General features: G+C 41.2%; 1 protein-coding gene across 2 annotated transcripts; it reads left to right on the top strand.

Moving 5' to 3' along the window:
* The first annotated feature begins 558 nt into the window (after window positions 1-558).
* Window positions 559-15,940, top strand: si:dkey-3h3.3 (uncharacterized protein LOC100144568 homolog). 2 transcript variants are annotated; one of them, XM_055633864.1, is made up of 4 exons: window positions 559-706; window positions 2,816-4,102; window positions 11,978-12,195; window positions 15,864-15,940. In XM_055633864.1, the coding sequence occupies exons 1-4, from the start codon at window positions 671-673 to the stop codon at window positions 15,931-15,933; spliced, it is 1,611 nt and encodes a 536-aa protein (XP_055489839.1). In that variant the 5' UTR covers window positions 559-670; the 3' UTR covers window positions 15,934-15,940. The 2 variants fall into 2 exon arrangements, with proteins under 2 accessions (XP_055489839.1, XP_055489847.1); XM_055633872.1 differs by lacking the exon at window positions 559-706 and adding an exon at window positions 805-824.
* Window positions 15,941-17,160: the final 1,220 nt, after the last annotated feature.

Below are 17,160 nucleotides of genomic sequence, written 5' to 3'. Positions count from 1 at the left end.
ATCTCTGGAACTCTCTGCCACATAGGGTAGTCGAGGCCAGTTCATTGGCTATATTTAAGAGGAAGTTAGATGTGGCCCTTGTGGCTAAGGGTATTAGAGGGTATGGAGAGAAGGCAGGTACGGGATACTGAGTTGGATGATCAGCCATGATCATATTGAATGGCGGTGCAGGCTCGAAGGGCCGAATGGCCTACCCCTGCACCTAATTTCTATGTTTCGGTCTAGACCCAAAACCTCACCCATTCCTTCTCTCCAGAGATGCTGCTTGTCCCGCTGAGTTACTCCAGCTTTTTGTGTCTGTCTTTTGTATTTCTCTTTCTCCGTTGAGAGACTGAATTCAGCATTTTGAAGAAAGTGTTTCCTATCTTTCAATAGCTGCAATGAATTGATTTCACACGTGTCCCAGTTCCCAGCAAAGATCCTCTGCTATAGGATCTTTGGTTCCCAGAAATTGAAAGCGAAAGCAATAGATGTGCTCTTTGAACGATGCATCAGCTTCTCTTGTCCCGGAGTCTGGTGCGAGTGACTGATGGGCAGATCCACCATTGGCGAGTGGGGGAAGGCGCAGAGCGGCGAGCAAGGTCCAATCTGCGGCTGAAGAGGGGGCTGAGCAGGGCAGGGGGAAGGCGGAAGAGGCCGGGGCTGCGCTGGGCTGCGCTGCGCTTTGTCAATGGAGTCCTGCTCAATTCGAGGGCTTCCAATGGAGGTGTGCTGGGTTTTGTCATTTTTTAATATGCACAATAATGGCCTTAAAAGCAACAATTTCGATATGCAGTTTTTCTTACGGTTGCGGTTTTAATAACTCGTAATAATTGCGAACTATGGTCCAGTAGTTTTTATTTAAGACGCCCTTCGTTTTGTTATCTTGCCCTTTATGATTTGTTTAACGTTGCTGCGTTGTTGTTGTTGTTCCTCCAGTATTCCCAGCCGCAGACACATCTCGTACCTTCAGCCTCTTAGGCCCCGAGCTCTGTCATTCCAACTTGCAATCCCGCTTTCATCGTTAAAACCTATCCTTTGGTCGAACTTTTGGTCAACCTTCCCGTTATTGTGGTATAATGTCAATTTTAAAATGTCCTTCAGTGGTAAAATAATACACGAATGCTTGTCCTTAATTCAAAGACCTGCATGCTACCTAACACTTTAAGCTGACAAACGAAACTACTTGAACTCCTAAATGACCATTCTCAGAAGGCAAACATGTTACCTTTGCCAATTTTGACTTGCACTGAATGTTCATTGAACCTGTCTGGGGATTGTTTGGATTGTTTCTTACACTTTCTATATATATATATATATATATATTCTCTAAACAATTTGTTTTCACTGCTTCGAAAGAAAGACATTGAAATCATATATATATATATATATATCTGTCTATCGATATCTATCTATCTATCTATATCTAAGTGTGTGTGTGTGTGTGTATATATATATATATATATCAAGACCCTTCTTCAGAAGACTATTTGACTCTTGTTTAGTCTAGTTTGCAGTAATCACAGATAGGAAAACTCATTACAGAAGTCAGTTGATTCAATTTTATTGTGCTTTATTTTTATGATTGCTCCACCTGCTTAGATGTGCATTTATTTCTCGTTTGTCTCTGTTCTGTTTACCTTGAAGTGGAAGAGAATCAGTTCTTATCCAATTGTATAACAAACTTGCATTTTGGTCAATACAAAACACTTATTTTCTCACAGGATGTGGATGTCACTGCTAAAGTCACTGCATCATTTTAATTTCTCCTCTTGAGCATCTGTGGGGATCTGGCAGCTGAAATCTCTGCAGCCCCATAGTGTAGTGTAGTGGTTTAGGACAGCAGGATAACTCGTTAAACCATTTTGGAGGGTAATGAAGAAGAAACCACTTTACTGTGGGTTTGAAGTTATATAGAGGCCATTGCAATTTTCTTCCCAAATGTCATTTTAGACCCAGATTGTTTCCATCTGACAATTTAGAGGTTACAGATCATTTAAATTAACTGGATTTAAATTTGCATCCATGAGTCTTGTAACTTTATACATGTCATCATCATTATCATCGTCATAATCAGGTATGAGGAAACTCCATCGCTTACAGATCTTCTTCCGAGTTGTACACCATCCTAACTTTGACATATGTTGCCATTCCTTCACTGTCACTGATACTAAATCTTGTAATTTCTTCCCAACATCATTGAGAATACTTTTATTACATAGACTGCAGTGGTTTAAAATAGCTGCCCATTATCTCAAAGGCAATTTGGAAAGGACAATGTAAACTGCATAGAACGTAGAAACATAGAAAATAGGTGCAGGAGGAGGCCATTCTGCCCTTCGAGTCAGCACCGCCATTCATTGCGATCATGGCTGATCGTCCCCAATCAATAACCCATGCCTGCCTTATCTCCATATCCCTTGATTCCACTAGCCCCTAGAGCTTTATCTAACTCTCTTAAATCCATCCAGTGATTTCTCCTCCATTGCCCTCTGTGGCAGGGAATTCCACTTGCACTTGCCAGTAAATCTATTGAATGAATTAACATATGTGCAATATCTGAACATTTTGTGTTCATACTGAACGAAAGTATATATTTCCAATGGATGGGTTGCTTTAGTGGAAACTCATTACCGGTAGTTCTAATTTAGGTAAGGGGCTATATATTTTGTTTTCTTTCTTCAATTCTGGTGGATGGTAGAAAGTGTCATATGGGAATTAGGATTCCATGGGGCGATTTTTACACTTTTATTTCTTTACGCCTGCTCAAGATAACTCAAGAAATGGTACAATAATTAAAATTGTATATTTATTTTTATTTTTTTACTTCTTGCAGGTGTTTCCTGAAGTCAGGGCAATCATTGATTTAAGCATCTTTAAGGACAAGGAAAATGAGGCATTGGGTATCATAAAATTAAGCAAAGGATTTGGAAAGTGTCAAATAGGTGTAAAAAGTTATGAAGTTATTGATTCATTTGAGAAGATTGATAAAATTCATACTGAATTGATGAAGCTTAAAATTGGGCTGTCTGGAACAGGCGTTTCAAAGTCCTCTGGTGCAGAAGCTGGTGCATCCTCTGAAGCAGAGACCGCAATGTCCTCTGAATTGAAATCTGCAAGGGTACCTGGTTCCAAGTTCCCAAGTTCTGCTCACATGGAATCTACCAGACCCTCTGGAACACTGTCCACAAGATCTTCTGGTGCAAAATCTACAAAGCTCGCTGGAACAGATGCTGCAAGATGTGCTGCTGCAAAGTATACTGGCACAGGATCGGCAAGGTTTCCCGAAACAGAAACTACGATGCCTTATGCGTCCCTGAATTCTCCATATCAAGAAGCAACGGTAACAGTGAATACAATAATTCTGACCTACATTGAAGTGATTTTCAGCAGCCATCTGCAAAAAATAGAGCGAGAATTTGACGTCTTCAAAAAAACAACCCTATCTGGAAAACAGACAGCTGTACAGTTCATACAAAATAGCAGTAAATTACCATGTCATATTGCAACAGAAAAATTTATCGATCTCTATCAAAAAATTGCTACAAATCTAAACATGAAAACTGTAGAGCCTTATCTTCTAGGAAGAGGAACAACAATTAAACAAGTTGAAGCATTTCTCCAAAATCAATTTCCAAACATCTTGGTTTTTCATAAGGATACAGAACTTTCCTTAATTGGAAATCCCATGGATATTAAGAAAGCAGAAGCTGCCTTGGATCGTAATAAAAGACAAGATAATTTACAATCAAGCTTATCTGAAGGCAGTGCAGCAGATTCAAACAGAAGGCAGCCTTTACTGCCAGAATGCAAACCTGCCTCAAATTCAGATGTCATGACAAGTAAACCAATGGATGAGGACAAAACCTGTCCTATTTGTTTGGAAGAAATTGAAATAAGAGAAACCTTGAAATGTAAACATTCATTTTGTAAGGACTGCATAGACCAGGCTTTTACAACTAAGTCTGCCTGCCCTGTGTGTGGAGAAGTGTATGGCGAGTTAAAGGGTAACCAACCTGATGGTGGCCGGATGACCCACAGGAGCATGTCAATGCACCTTCCTGGTTATGAGAAATATGACGCCATTGAGATACACTACATAATACCAGATGGCATTCAGGCGGTGAGTAGCTGATCTGCTTTGGCAACATCATTCTGATCTAAAGGTGTGTAATTACAGAATTATGGAGTAGGACACAGCAGACAGATAATTTGCCTTATCAAGTCTGCTTTAGCTAAATTGAACAACAATCCATGCAGCCACACTCATCAGTATATACCAAGGTCTCAGGAATTGTTTCCTTCTTCCAAGCAGTTAACAACCCTCTTTGAAAGTTGCTATAAGATTTGTTTTCCAGAACTCTGTCAAGCAATGAATGTCACTTTTTCACCACTTGTTTCCTGATCATGGACATTTGAATTATCTTTAGAGGCTCCATTTTCCTTCACCAAAATGTTCTCAAGTCTGTCCTTAACACATACATACTTTCCCTTAGAAAGGTCATCACAAAAATGACATTGGTTTCTCCATGTACATTAGAGATTATCCTACCTAGCGTCACCACCTTGAATGCTCCACTGTCACTATTGGACAAGGGCGGATGATCAGAATTTTCGTCCAAATTGGAATCTCTGAAACCAATGTCTTAGGATGCCATAGCACTCTCTGACCTCCTTTCCATTGACTTTATATCTATATTTAATAATTTTTTGAAACTGAATTGAACTGTTTGTAATGTTGCTTGTTGCATTTTGCTTTGATTTCAGTTTTAATCCTTCATATCCACATCGTCTCGAAACTGCTTACTTTCCACTGTTGCACCTTCTCACAGAGGAGGATTAGCCTCAACTATTCGTCATCCAAATCTTTATAACTTCCAGATTTATCTATTACACTGCTTATTTTCATCCCCTGCATTCCGATTTCTCCATGGTGTCAAGTCTGCCTTTCTCCGCAATCTCCTTCAATCCTTTGTGTAGGAAGGAACTGCAGATGCTGGTTTAAACCAAAGATAGACACAAAAAGCTGAGTAACTCAGGGGGACAGGCAGCATCTCTAGAGAGAAGGAATGGTGACGTTTCGTGTCGAGACCTTTCTTCAGATTGAAAGTCACGGGTAACGGAAATGAGAGAATAGACGATGTTGAGAGTAAAGGTGATAAAGGAAACAGGTCATTGTTAGCTGTTGGGTGAAAACGAGAAGCTGATGTGGCGGGAGGGAGAGAAAGAGGGAGTCTCGTAGAGTAAACATAGACTGGGTGAATGTTTCTCTGAACACCTTTGCTCAGTTCGCCTGAACCTACCTGATCTCCCGGTTGCTAAACACTTTATTTCACCTTCCTATTCCCACTAAGGCTAAATGAAAATTGAAACGACAGCATCCCATATTTCACTTGGGCAGCTCACAGCCCAGTGGTATGAATATTGAGTTCTCTAACTTCATAACCATGGCATTCCCTCTCTCTTTATCCCTCCTCCACCCAAGTCGCACCTGCTTCTCATTTCCACCCAACAAACAGCTAACAATGGTCTGCTTCCATTATCATCGTTACTTTTTTGCATATCTTTCAATCATTCTTCTTTATCTCTCGACACAATCGTCTATATTTCTTGTTTCCCTATCCCGTGACCTTTAGTCTGAAGATGAGTTTCGACCCGAAACGTCACCCATTCCTTCTCTCCAGACATGCTGCCTGTCCCGCTGAGTTACTCCAGCTTTTTGTGTCATATCTTCCTTCGATCCTTCAATGTTCTGGAATATGTATCAATTCTGAGCAACTACATATCTCAATGTTTTGCTGCTCCATTCGAGGCTGTGCCTTCAGGTGCCAAGGCCTTGCATTCTGTCAATCTCTCCTAAAACCTAACCTCTGCGTCAATCTTTCCAGATTAATGAATGTCCTTCAAATATACTTCTATGAACTTACCTTTTGGTCATTTTTTCTCATGTATCATCTGACATTTTTTATTTAGTTTGATAATGTTCCCATTTTATTGTGTTTTGGGCATAGTAAAGGTATTGTATAAATAGAAGTTGTTTAAACATCTTGAAATAAATCTTATCTTGGCCGTTACTATTTGAAGAAAATCAGTTTATCCATTCTTCTTTCTATCTCACCTTGTATATCAAAGTCTCTTATCTTTTTCCCCCCCAAATCTCCTTGTTCTACCCAAAGTGCAGTGCCTGAAATTGGACAGATTTTATTAATTTTACTCAGTGACTCCCAGGGATGCAGCTCATAACTTTGACATTTGACTCGCAGTAATAGGAAAAGATTAGTTTGTTTTAAGTTATTTTACCATTATTAAAATCTCGTTTGATCAACAATCTTCATGTACCTAATACTTTCACATAATCCTTTGTAATTACGATTTATCAATTGCATATTTAAAATAATAATTCTTCTTGTATTCATTGTTATAATTTGCAAACAGTTCCTCGGTTCTATGATGCCTAGCACATTAAAGCATTTGGGGGTAAAAAATCACTTAAAGTCTGATTCTAGTGTTTAGACAGCATCGACTACATTCCATATTTAATTGAAATGGTTTATAAAATTCTGATAATCCATTTGGAAATATTAATGGTTCCACATCTGGTTTCTAGTCAATGGGAACATTGGGCCCATTTCCTATGCTCCCTTTAAATGTCCCAGGTTCACTGATAACTCTCTGTTGTACTCGGTTGTAGCTTTATAAAAAAATAAAAAATAAAAGTGGTTTTGGATACTAATAGGATCAACATCCAATACTATGGAAAAATGCCAGTTTGGCATCAAAGGCCTAAACATAGAAACATAGAAAATAGGTGCAGCAGTAGGCCATTCGGCCCTTCGAGCCTGCACTGCCATTCAATATGATCATGGCCGATCATCCAACTCGGTATCCTGTACCTGCCTTCTCTCCATAACCCCTGATCCCATTAGCCACAAGGGCCACATCTAACTCCCTCTTAAATATAGCCAATAACTGGCCTCAACGACCTTCTGTGGCAGAGAATTCCAGAGATTCACCACTCTGTGTGAAAAATGTTTTTCTCATCTCGGTCCTAAAAGATTTCACCCTTATCCTTAAATTGTGACCCCTTGTTCTGGGCTTCCCCAACATCGGGAACAATCTTCCTGCATCTAGCCTGTCCAACCCCTTAAGAATTTTGTAAATTTCTATAAGATCCCCCTTCAATCTTCTAAAGATGTAGGTCCCCTTAATATTGTTAAAGTTTTAGTCAAATTACATGCAACCTATTATAGTTCAATCCAGATGACCCTTGCCTAGTACCCTGCCTGCTGTCCAACCTGCCTGCACTCACCTGGTGGAGACACAAAGGTCTGAATAAGCTGATCTCTTGAACTCGGAAAGCCTTAGATGTCGTGTTGGGATGGCCCTGAAGGTTTTTGACTGCTGGGAAGCTTGGGGGAGAAGTTTTGCCTGTGAAAGTAGTTAGGGATTTAAGTTTTCAAAGCTCTAGTTGAGGAATTTAAAACAAAAATTCCAAATGGTATTTTAAAATTATTGCCCATTAATTGGAGGTCGACGAATTTATTAAACAAACATCCTACTTTGACAAGGGTGATTAATTTTTTGAAGTGGTGGAGCAAATTGGGAGATGTTGAATATTTGACAAATGTATTTGTTAAACTCCAACATGCCAAATAAAATACATATATTAACAATATGTAAGTATGATGATAATGCCCCTTTAATACCACAGTTGGAATGTATTCTAGTGGACAGAAGGCCCAGATGTACATACACTCATCTTTGAAAATGGCAGAGGATAGACATAAAAAGCTGGAGTAACTCAACGGGTCAGGTAGCATCTCTGTAGAAAAGAAATAGGTTTTGGGTCCTGACTCTTCAGACTCATTTAAAAATGCAGGACAAGTTGAGAAGGCCGATGATTTCTTGGGTTTATTAGTTGAGAAATAGAATGTACCATCTAGGAAGCTCTGAGAATGTTATTTCGTTCTGAGCTGAAGTATTGCATTGAACTCCAAGTGGCACCACACTTACTGAAGATGGTCAATGTCCTGGAGATGGAGCAGAAGAAAGATGCTATAGACACTAGGCATGAGGTAATGTTATGTGCAAAGACTAGACAAGGTGGGATTTATCTCCTTGAAGTAGAGAACGCCAAGAAATTTGATGGAAGTAGTCAAAATCAAGAATGTTTGTGGTAGAAAAAAACAGTAATTGTGTCCAGTGGTAGGATTAGTAAATAGGTGATATTTTCAAAGTCGTCATCTTGCGTATGGCATGCACAGCCTAAAGTTGTAGATCAAGGGTAGACATCCAGGCCAGGACAGCATCAGTTACTGGGTGGATGGCTTTGATGCCCCCAGGGAAAAGCCTCAGTGGGCAGTCATTCACAATGTGTGGGATGGTCTGGTCTGGAAGTCCGCAGTTGCAAAACATTTTCAAGTAATGTGAAAAACAAACATGGGTAAGTTGAGGAAAGTGTCATGATGAAGGAGGAGGAGCCATTTTGGGGAGCGGCTGCTAACCAGCAGCCCTCCGTTTACTTCGCCTTTTTAAAAAAGTTTTTAGTAAGTCCTGTGTTTCGTCCGTTGGAGAAATGGACTTTTTAATGTGGGGGGTAGGGGGCAATTTTACTTCTAGGTCCCTACCTGGTCGGTGAGGCAGCTTTTTCTCCAGGCTGCCCAGTCGACCCGTCCTCGTGGTCTACCAGTGGGCTTGGAGCGCCGTTTCCTTGCGGGGACCGCCCAGCACCTCGGCCTCGGTGGCGGCACAGCGCTGGGACGCTGTCGTGGAGCGGGCGATGCCTTGCCTGGGTCGCCGCGCTGGATCGACGCGCTGGAGCTCCGGTGAGCTGTGACCGCCGTGTTCGACACCGGGCTGCGGGTCTGCGGAGCGCAGCGGGCGGCGCTGATTTCAACATCCGAAGCCTGGGAGCTCCAAACCGGCACGGCCTTGTCAGCTTCGGTAGCTGCGGTCCCCAGCTAGGAAGCGGCCGTTCCAGGTGGCCCACTGAGAGGACTCTCCCGATGCCGGGGCAAGATCACCCGGTGAGAACGGCCAGGAACATCGGGCCTCCGTAGAGGCAATTGCGGTGGCTTCAATAGGCCTGACTTTGGGTGAACTTGGGGTTGGGGACTGGACATTGTGCCTTCCCCCACAGTGGTATTCATTGTGGGGGGATGATTTTTTTTTGTTTTTTTGTCTGTAAGTAATCCTGTTAGTCTTTGTCCAAGATGGCTGTCGGAAGGGAGCGTGGACGCTGGCACGCTTTAGCTGCCGCTGGTCTCTTTTTCACGTTGTGTTTTTGATTTTTTGTTTTTGGACTGAATTCTGTTTTTAATTTATGTTTCTGTGATGTCTTTATTATTTATTTTTTTTCTGATTATTTGTTTTTTACTCCTGTTAATCTTTGTAAGGTGTCCTTGAGATTCCTGAAAGGCACCCAAAAATAATTTATTATTATTATTATGATGATGCAGGTTCATTAGTAAGGTTTAAAAGCAAATTTGATTTGTGATTGATAACAGGTCTTCAAGGACTGTGGGTAATGGTTTGTTCAGTCAAAGAGACAGCTGAAAGCCATCCATGTCTGAACTGTCTTGTGGTGTTCTACAAACAGAACATAGAATAGTACTGCACAGAACAGGCACTTTGTCCTACAATGTCAATGCCGAACATGATGCCGTTAATTTCTTCTGCCTACACTTGATCCATATTCCTCCAATCCCTGCATGGTCATGTAAAAGTCTCTAAAGCTCCACTCTTTCATCTGCTCCACCATTCCTGGCAGCACATTCCAGGCACCCACCACAATCTGGGTAAACAAAATGTGTGCCGTGCATCTCCTTAAAACATTCCTTCTCTGACTGTAAAGCCATGCCTTTTAGTCTTAAATATTTCCACTCTGCAAAAATGTTCTGTCTTTACTATCTTTGCCTCTCATAATTTGATATACCTCTTATCAGATTTCCCTTCACCTTTGATGCTCCAGCGAAAACAATCTATGTTTCTCTCGTTATTGCTAATGCACTCTAATCCAGGCAGCACTCTGTTAAACCTCATTTGCACCTTCTCCAAAGCCTCCATTACCTTCCTGTAGTGGGGTGACCAGGACTGCACAAACCAGAGTGACACTCTGGATAAACAAAATATTCTGTACAAGTGTGTGGCATTTTTTGGACAGAGGAACTGCAGATGCTGGTTATAAAAACATAGCAAAATTGCTGGAGTAACTCAGCAGGTCAGGCAGCATCTCAGGAGAACCCCGATAGGCGATGTTTCAGGTTGGACCCTTCGTAATAGTAGTAGTAGTAGGTTGTAATAGTGGGCGAAAGCTGAAAGAGAGGTAGGTGCAGGATAAAGCCTGGTGAGTGATAGATAACTGAATGCAGGTGAAGGGAGTTTGATTGGCAGATCACTGGTCTATTGTCTGAGATGAAAAGACAAAAGGCTGTGAGATAGGAGAGGAGAGGTTAACCTATGATGAGCGTTTGCCGGCACTGGGCCTGTACTCGCTGGAGTTTAGAAGAATGAGGGTGGACCTCATTGTAACATACAGAATAGTGAAAGGCTTGGATATAGTGGATGTGGAGAGGATGTTTGTTGATATCCTTCCTATAATTAGGCAAAATTGTACACCATACTCCAGAATTGGCCTCACCAATGCCTTGTACAATTTTAACATTACATCCCAACTTCTATATTCAATGCTCTGATTTATAAAGGTGTGCTGGCCTTTATAAATCAGAGCATTGAATATAGAAGTTGGGATGTAATAAAATTGTACAAGGCATTGGTGAGACCAATTCTGGAGTATGGTGTACAATTTTGGTCGCCTAATTATAGGAAGGATGTCACCAAAATAGAGAGAGTACAGAGGAGATTTACTAGAATGTTGCCTGGGTTTCAGCAACTAAGTTACAGAGAAAGGTTGAACAAGTTAGGGCTTTATTCTTTGGAGCGCAGAAGGTTAAGGGGGGACTTGATAGAGGTCTTTAAAATGATGAGAGGGATAGACAGAGTTGACGTGGATAAGCTTTTCCCACTGAGAGTAGGGAAGATTCAAACAAGGGGACATGACTTGAGAATTAAGTGACAGAAGTTTAAGGGTAACATGAGGGGGAACTTCTTTATTCAGAGAGTGGTGGCTGTGTGGAATGAGCTTCCAGTGAAGGTGGTGGAGGCAGGTTTGTTTTTATCATTTAAAAATAAATTGGATAGTTATATGGACGGGAAAGGAATGGAGGGTTATGGTCTGAGCGCAGGTATATGGGACTAGGGGAGAATACGTGTTCGGCACGGACTAGAAGGGTCGAGATGGCCTGTTTCCGTGCTGTAATTGTTATATGGTTATATGATGTGCCCACTAGTGGGAGAGTCTAGGACTAGAGGTCATAGCCTCCGAATGAAAGGATCTTATAGGATGGAGATGAGGGGAAATTTCTTCAGTCAGACGGTGGTGAATCTGCAGAATTCTTTGCCACAGAAGGCTGTGATTGGCAAGTAGTGGATATTTTTAAGGCAGAGATAGATAGATTCTTGATTAGTACAGATGTCAGAGATTATGGGGAGAAGGCAGGAGAATGGGGTTAGGAGGGAGAGATAGATCATCCATGAATGAATGGCATAGACGTGATGGGGCGAATGGCCTAATTCTAATCATATCACATATGACCTTATGAGAGGTGTGACAAGTGAAGCCAGAGAAATGGATATGGGTGGAAGTAGGGAGAAAAGTGGTTGGGATATGTTAGAAAAGGATGAGCATCCAGCTGGGATATAGGGAAGAGAGGGGGTGTGGGGGGTGTATTTGATGATTAATTAGCTAACAATTAACAATTGCCGGTGAAGGTTAATTGAGTCATACAAACCAGGAATCAAATTTGAGATTTCCAGAATCTTTTGGTTTGATTGTTCACTGAATAAACATGTTGAGGTGTTTAATAATTTGGAACTGGAGTTGTGTTTTATTTTTGTGATGACATTATTAATTTTGTAATATTTTTTGTACAACTCGCAGAAAGAGCATCCGCAGCCCGGCCAGAAGTATCATGGTACAACACGTACTGCATATTTACCAAACAATCCTGAGGGGAAAAAGGTGCTTAAACTCCTGCAACGAGCTTTCAATCAAAGACTGATCTTCACTGTTGGAACGTCTAGTACCACCGGAAGAAGCAATGTGGTAACATGGAATGATATTCATCATAAAACCAGCACACACGGAGGGGCATCAGGGTAAGGATGGTATCAAAGTGAATCAATTTATCATCTATCTGGCATTCAAATGTTTCACAAATGGTCTCTTGGATGGGTATAAGGAATGTCATTTGTGAACTGCTGGAGCCCATTCACTTTAAATAAATGGCTGAGGGTATTTTCCCCTCTTCTGCTCGTTTTCCACCATTGCCAAATCGTTCAAGCACGTTGGATAATTTGTTTTAGTGAAAGGTGGTATTTTTAATTGGACTGATAAAAAGCATGTTTTGTTTAGAGATACAGCACGGAAATAGGGCCTTCGCCGCACTAAGTCCCCAACGAACATCAATCACCTGCCCGCATGTTGGTTCTACACACTCCTTACACACCAGGAGCAATTTGCGCAGGCTAAATATAATCTCCCACGTCCTTGGGATGGTCGACAAAACGTACAATTCCACGCACACGGCAGTAGAGGTGAATATTGAATCTGTATCTCTAACGCTGTAAGGCAGCTGCTCTACCAGCTACGCCACGGCACCACCCGTCCCTTTCATCACTCATCCCTTGTAGTTGTCCAATAGATGACCAGAATGTAGATTGTACATTGTGAAAATGTTTGGAAAGGTCCATTTTGTTACAAAATGAAGGTTTTGCACAGCAGAGATGCACCAAAGGAGGCTTCTCTCGTCTCTGTTTTACTGTCAGTTTGGAACTGTACACAGTTGCATTTTAAATTGCTGACTTGATTTCACTGGTCTTCACTTTTTTCTACTCGGCTACTCTTGGTGTTTAAATCAGTGCAGCACTTTGCGAAACGAAAGCTGATTGAATAGCTGACCTCTCAACTGTGATGCACTTGCAGATTTATCTTTTTCAGTGTCAGCTCCTTTGCTGCTGCTGGACATCAGTTCTGATTGCTGGATTTCAAGCATCAAATTATAGCTGGTTAGCTTCCATCTCCCAGTTTTAATCTGTCTTGCCAAGGTTTTATCGGCATGCATTATTTTGGTGTTATAGTACACTTAACTCTTCATGTTAATTCCATGAAGAGGTCAAATCTCTCCCATGTCTTTGGATAGCAGGTTTAGCTCTACACTTAACTGGGTTATCCTTTAAAAAAAAAATCTACTGGAAATCAAAGGCATTTTCAGCACATGTTCAGAGAAATTCTACTTTAACATACTGATGAATATACTTCATAGGTAGACACAAAATGCTGAAGTAACTCAGCAGGACAGGCAGCATCTCTGGAGATAAGGAATGGGTTACGTTTTGGGTCGAGACTTCTTCCGACTTTTTTGAAACGGAAGGAAGATGTTGGAGATGGTAAAAGTGAATTTGAGTGCAGGATGGAAATTGGTAGTGAAATTAATGAAGTCGGTGAATTCTGCATGGGTGCAGGATGTAGCCCTGTTCAGCGGAGTTAGAGTTCGGGGATGGGGCCAGTGTACACCTGGAACAGGGATTGTTCGACGTACAAAGACGCATAGCCGGGGCCGTATGAATACCCATGGCTACGCCTTGGATTTGGAGGAAGTGTGAGGAGTCAAATAAGTTGTTGAGAGTAAGGACCAGGACTCTGCAGAAGGACTTGGATGAGTGGGTAGAGAGTAGCAGATGAAATATAGTGCAGCAAAGTGTGCAGTAATGCATTTTGTTGAATAAAGGCATAGACTATTTTCTAAGCGGGGGGAGAATCCAGAAATTGGAGGTGCATAAGGACTTGAGACTGCTGGCGCAGGATTCCCAAAAAATTAATCTGCAAGTCGAATCAGTAGTAAAGAAAGTAAACTCAATGCTAGCATTTATTTCAAGAGGGCTTGTGTACAAAAACAGGGATTTGATGCTGAGGCTCTATAAGGTGCTGGTAAGGCCGCATTTGGAATATTGTGAGCAATTTTAGGCATCATATCGGAGGAAGGATGCGCTGACTCTGGACAGGGTCCAGAGGAGGTTTACAGGAATGAGTAAGTTAACCTATGATTGGCGTTTGACGGCACTGAGCCTGCATTCGCTGGAGTTTAGAAGAATGTGGGGGGACCTCATTAAAACATACAGAATAGTGAATGGCTTGGATCGAGTGGATGTGGAGAGGGTGTTTCCACTAGTGGGAAAGTCTAGGACTAGAGGTCATAGCCTTGGAATTATAGGACATTCTTTTAGGAAAGAGATGCAGATAAATTTCTTTAGTCAGAGGGAGGTGAATCTGTGGAATTATTTGCCACAGAAGGCTATGGAGGCCAGGTCAGTGGATATTTTTAAGGCAGAGATAGATAGATTATTGATTAGTACAGGTGTCAGAGGTTGTGGGAGACGGCAGGAGACGGGGGTTGGTAGGGAGAAATAGATCAGCCATGATTGAATGGCAGAGTAGACTTGATGGGGGAATGGCCTAAATCTACTCCTATCACTTATGACCTTATGACCAGTTCTGCTAGGTGGAGGAGAATGTTGGTGGCGGGAAATTGGCTGGTTCTACGGGGGTTTTTTTAACCATCTTTTTAACATCTCCCTATGTTGGAGATGGTCCGTTTAAACAGAAGGGAATATGCTTCATACTTCCCCTCTGCTCACTGTAGGCAGTATGAATGTGAGGTTATCCACTTTGGTGGCAAAAACAGGAAAGTAGACTATTATCTGAATGGTGGCCGATTAGGAAAGGGGGAGATGCAACGAGACCTAGGTGTCATGGTACACCAGTCATTAAAAGTAGGCATGCAGGTACAGCAGGCAGTGAAGAAGGCGAATGGTATGTTAGCATTCATAGCAAAAGGATTTGAGTATAGGAGCAGGGAGGTTCTACTGCAGTTGTACAGGGCCTTGGTGAGACCACACCTGGAGTATTGCATACAGTTTTGGTCTCCTAATCTGAGGAAGGACATTCTTGCCATAGAGGGAGTACAGAGAAGGTTCACCAGACTGATTCATGGGATGTCAGGACTTTCATATGAAGAAAGACTGGACAGACTCGGTTTGTACTCGCTAGAATTTAGAAGATTGAGGGGGGATCATATAGAAACTTACAAAATTCTTAAAGGGTTGGACAGGCTAGATGCAGGAAGATTGTTCCCGGTGTTGGGGAAGTCCAGAACAAGGGGTCACAGTTTAAGGATAAGGGGAAATCTTTTAGGACCGAGATGAGGAAAACATTTTTCACACAGAGAGTGGTGAACCTCTGGAATTCTCTGCCACAGAAGGTAGTTGAGGCCAGTTCACTGGCTATATTTAAGAGGGAGTTAGATGTGGCCCTTGTGGCTAAAGGGATCGGGGGGTATGGAGAGAAGGCAGGTACAGGATACTGAGATGGATGATCAGCCATTATCATATTGAATGGCGGTGCAGGCTCGAAGGGCCGAATGGCCTACTCCTGCACCTATTTTCTATGTTTCTTTCTATGTTTCTATGTTACCTGGCGTGGCTTGTATATCAATTCAGATCGACCCACGTGGTTGACACTTAAATGCCACTGAAATGGCCAAGCAAGTGACTTTGTTGTAGGTGACTCATTGCATCACCTCATAGGCCAATTAGAGATGAGCAAAAAATTCTCACCCTGCTATGAATATACAATCCGGAAAAACAAACAAATAAATAAATAAATAAACAATCTAGGAAGGTTTATATCATTTTTGGTGTTTACATTCTGTGGTCACATAATGTCTGAAAAATTATCTGTTGGCGGACCAATTGAATTGTTTTTTTAGGTTTGGATATCCAGATCCAACCTATCTGGCAAGAGTGCAGGATGAGTTGAAGGCCAAAGGAATTTACTGAAATGTGTGTAATAAATGCAACAGCTTCTTTGACAACACTTGCATTAGGTCATGTATATTGCTACCTAACAACCATCATTTGTATGCTTTATGTAAGTAGATATATGTATGTGCTTCACAGAAAGCATAAATAGCAATAATCTTGTATAGAATTACAGTTTGTGCCAATTACTTTGTTTCCGTGTATTAGAGTATATTTACAGATATGTATTCAATAGCATTGCAGCTACTGGGACAAATGGAACTGTAGTGGTTAATATGTTATTTTTCTCACCCATAAAGGCATTGCTCTGTTCTGATCCCAAGCATAGAAAAACATCATCCCTCAATTTTGTAATTATGATTAGTCAGAATTTGGTAGAGAAAGGAAAATGAAGGCAGGCAAATAAAGGTGGGGGGAAAATAAAATTAAGAGAAAAATCTAATTGGAAATGCACAAGTTTTTTTCCACTTGCTCTCAGTGTGTCAGCAGTTCATCACCTCTTCCAAGATCATCCCAAGAATTTGTAAAAAATATGATGCGATACAGAACAGAATACTGACTCTTTGAAACTGCCCTGTTGCCAATAACCAAAAGAGACGACAAAGAAGCACAAAAATCAAATTGGGAATGCATTAACAAAAGTAAAGGAAATTTGCTTTCTAGTGATAGGAATGGCTTCAAACAGACACTTTTATGCATTTCCCATGTTAATTTCCATGTTAGTATTGTGCATTTGTAATGCGGATTGAACTACTCTGATGCCTCAATTAATCAAAGTAGGTATGATTATTTACTTTGAATATGCCTGAGGGCCAGTAACATCGCTGTCCCCAGGAGAAGTACAATTATAATCCAGGTTGCTATTCAATAGTTTAATGATTCATATCCCTTAGTTATGTACCCTGAATTTATGAAAAGTCTGGAACAACTTTACTTGGGTTTGTAGCCTGTTTCTCAGTTCCATATTGAGAATGCATTGCATATTTCCCACCACCACTTTGGTGATAAAACATAGAATTAGAATAATAGTTAGCTGTTAGAGTACGGAGACTCCAATCGCATTTCTTTTTGGTCTCTGAATGATTCTATACTTCTGCATTGAATTATTCCCATGAATTTACTCTTCTAACATATATGTGACTGCTAGAAAGATGTTCCGTGTTAAAGTAATTGAAATTATGCTGTGTATTAGCAAATAAACACTTAAATCAATTTCACTCTCTCCTGTGTGCTGTTTTACCTGCA

Source organism: Leucoraja erinacea, chromosome 1 (genome assembly GCF_028641065.1).
Source record: "Leucoraja erinacea ecotype New England chromosome 1, Leri_hhj_1, whole genome shotgun sequence".
In the NCBI taxonomy this organism is placed as follows: Eukaryota; Metazoa; Chordata; class Chondrichthyes; order Rajiformes; family Rajidae; genus Leucoraja; species Leucoraja erinaceus.
This window is presented reverse-complemented; position numbering and strand designations above follow the sequence as displayed.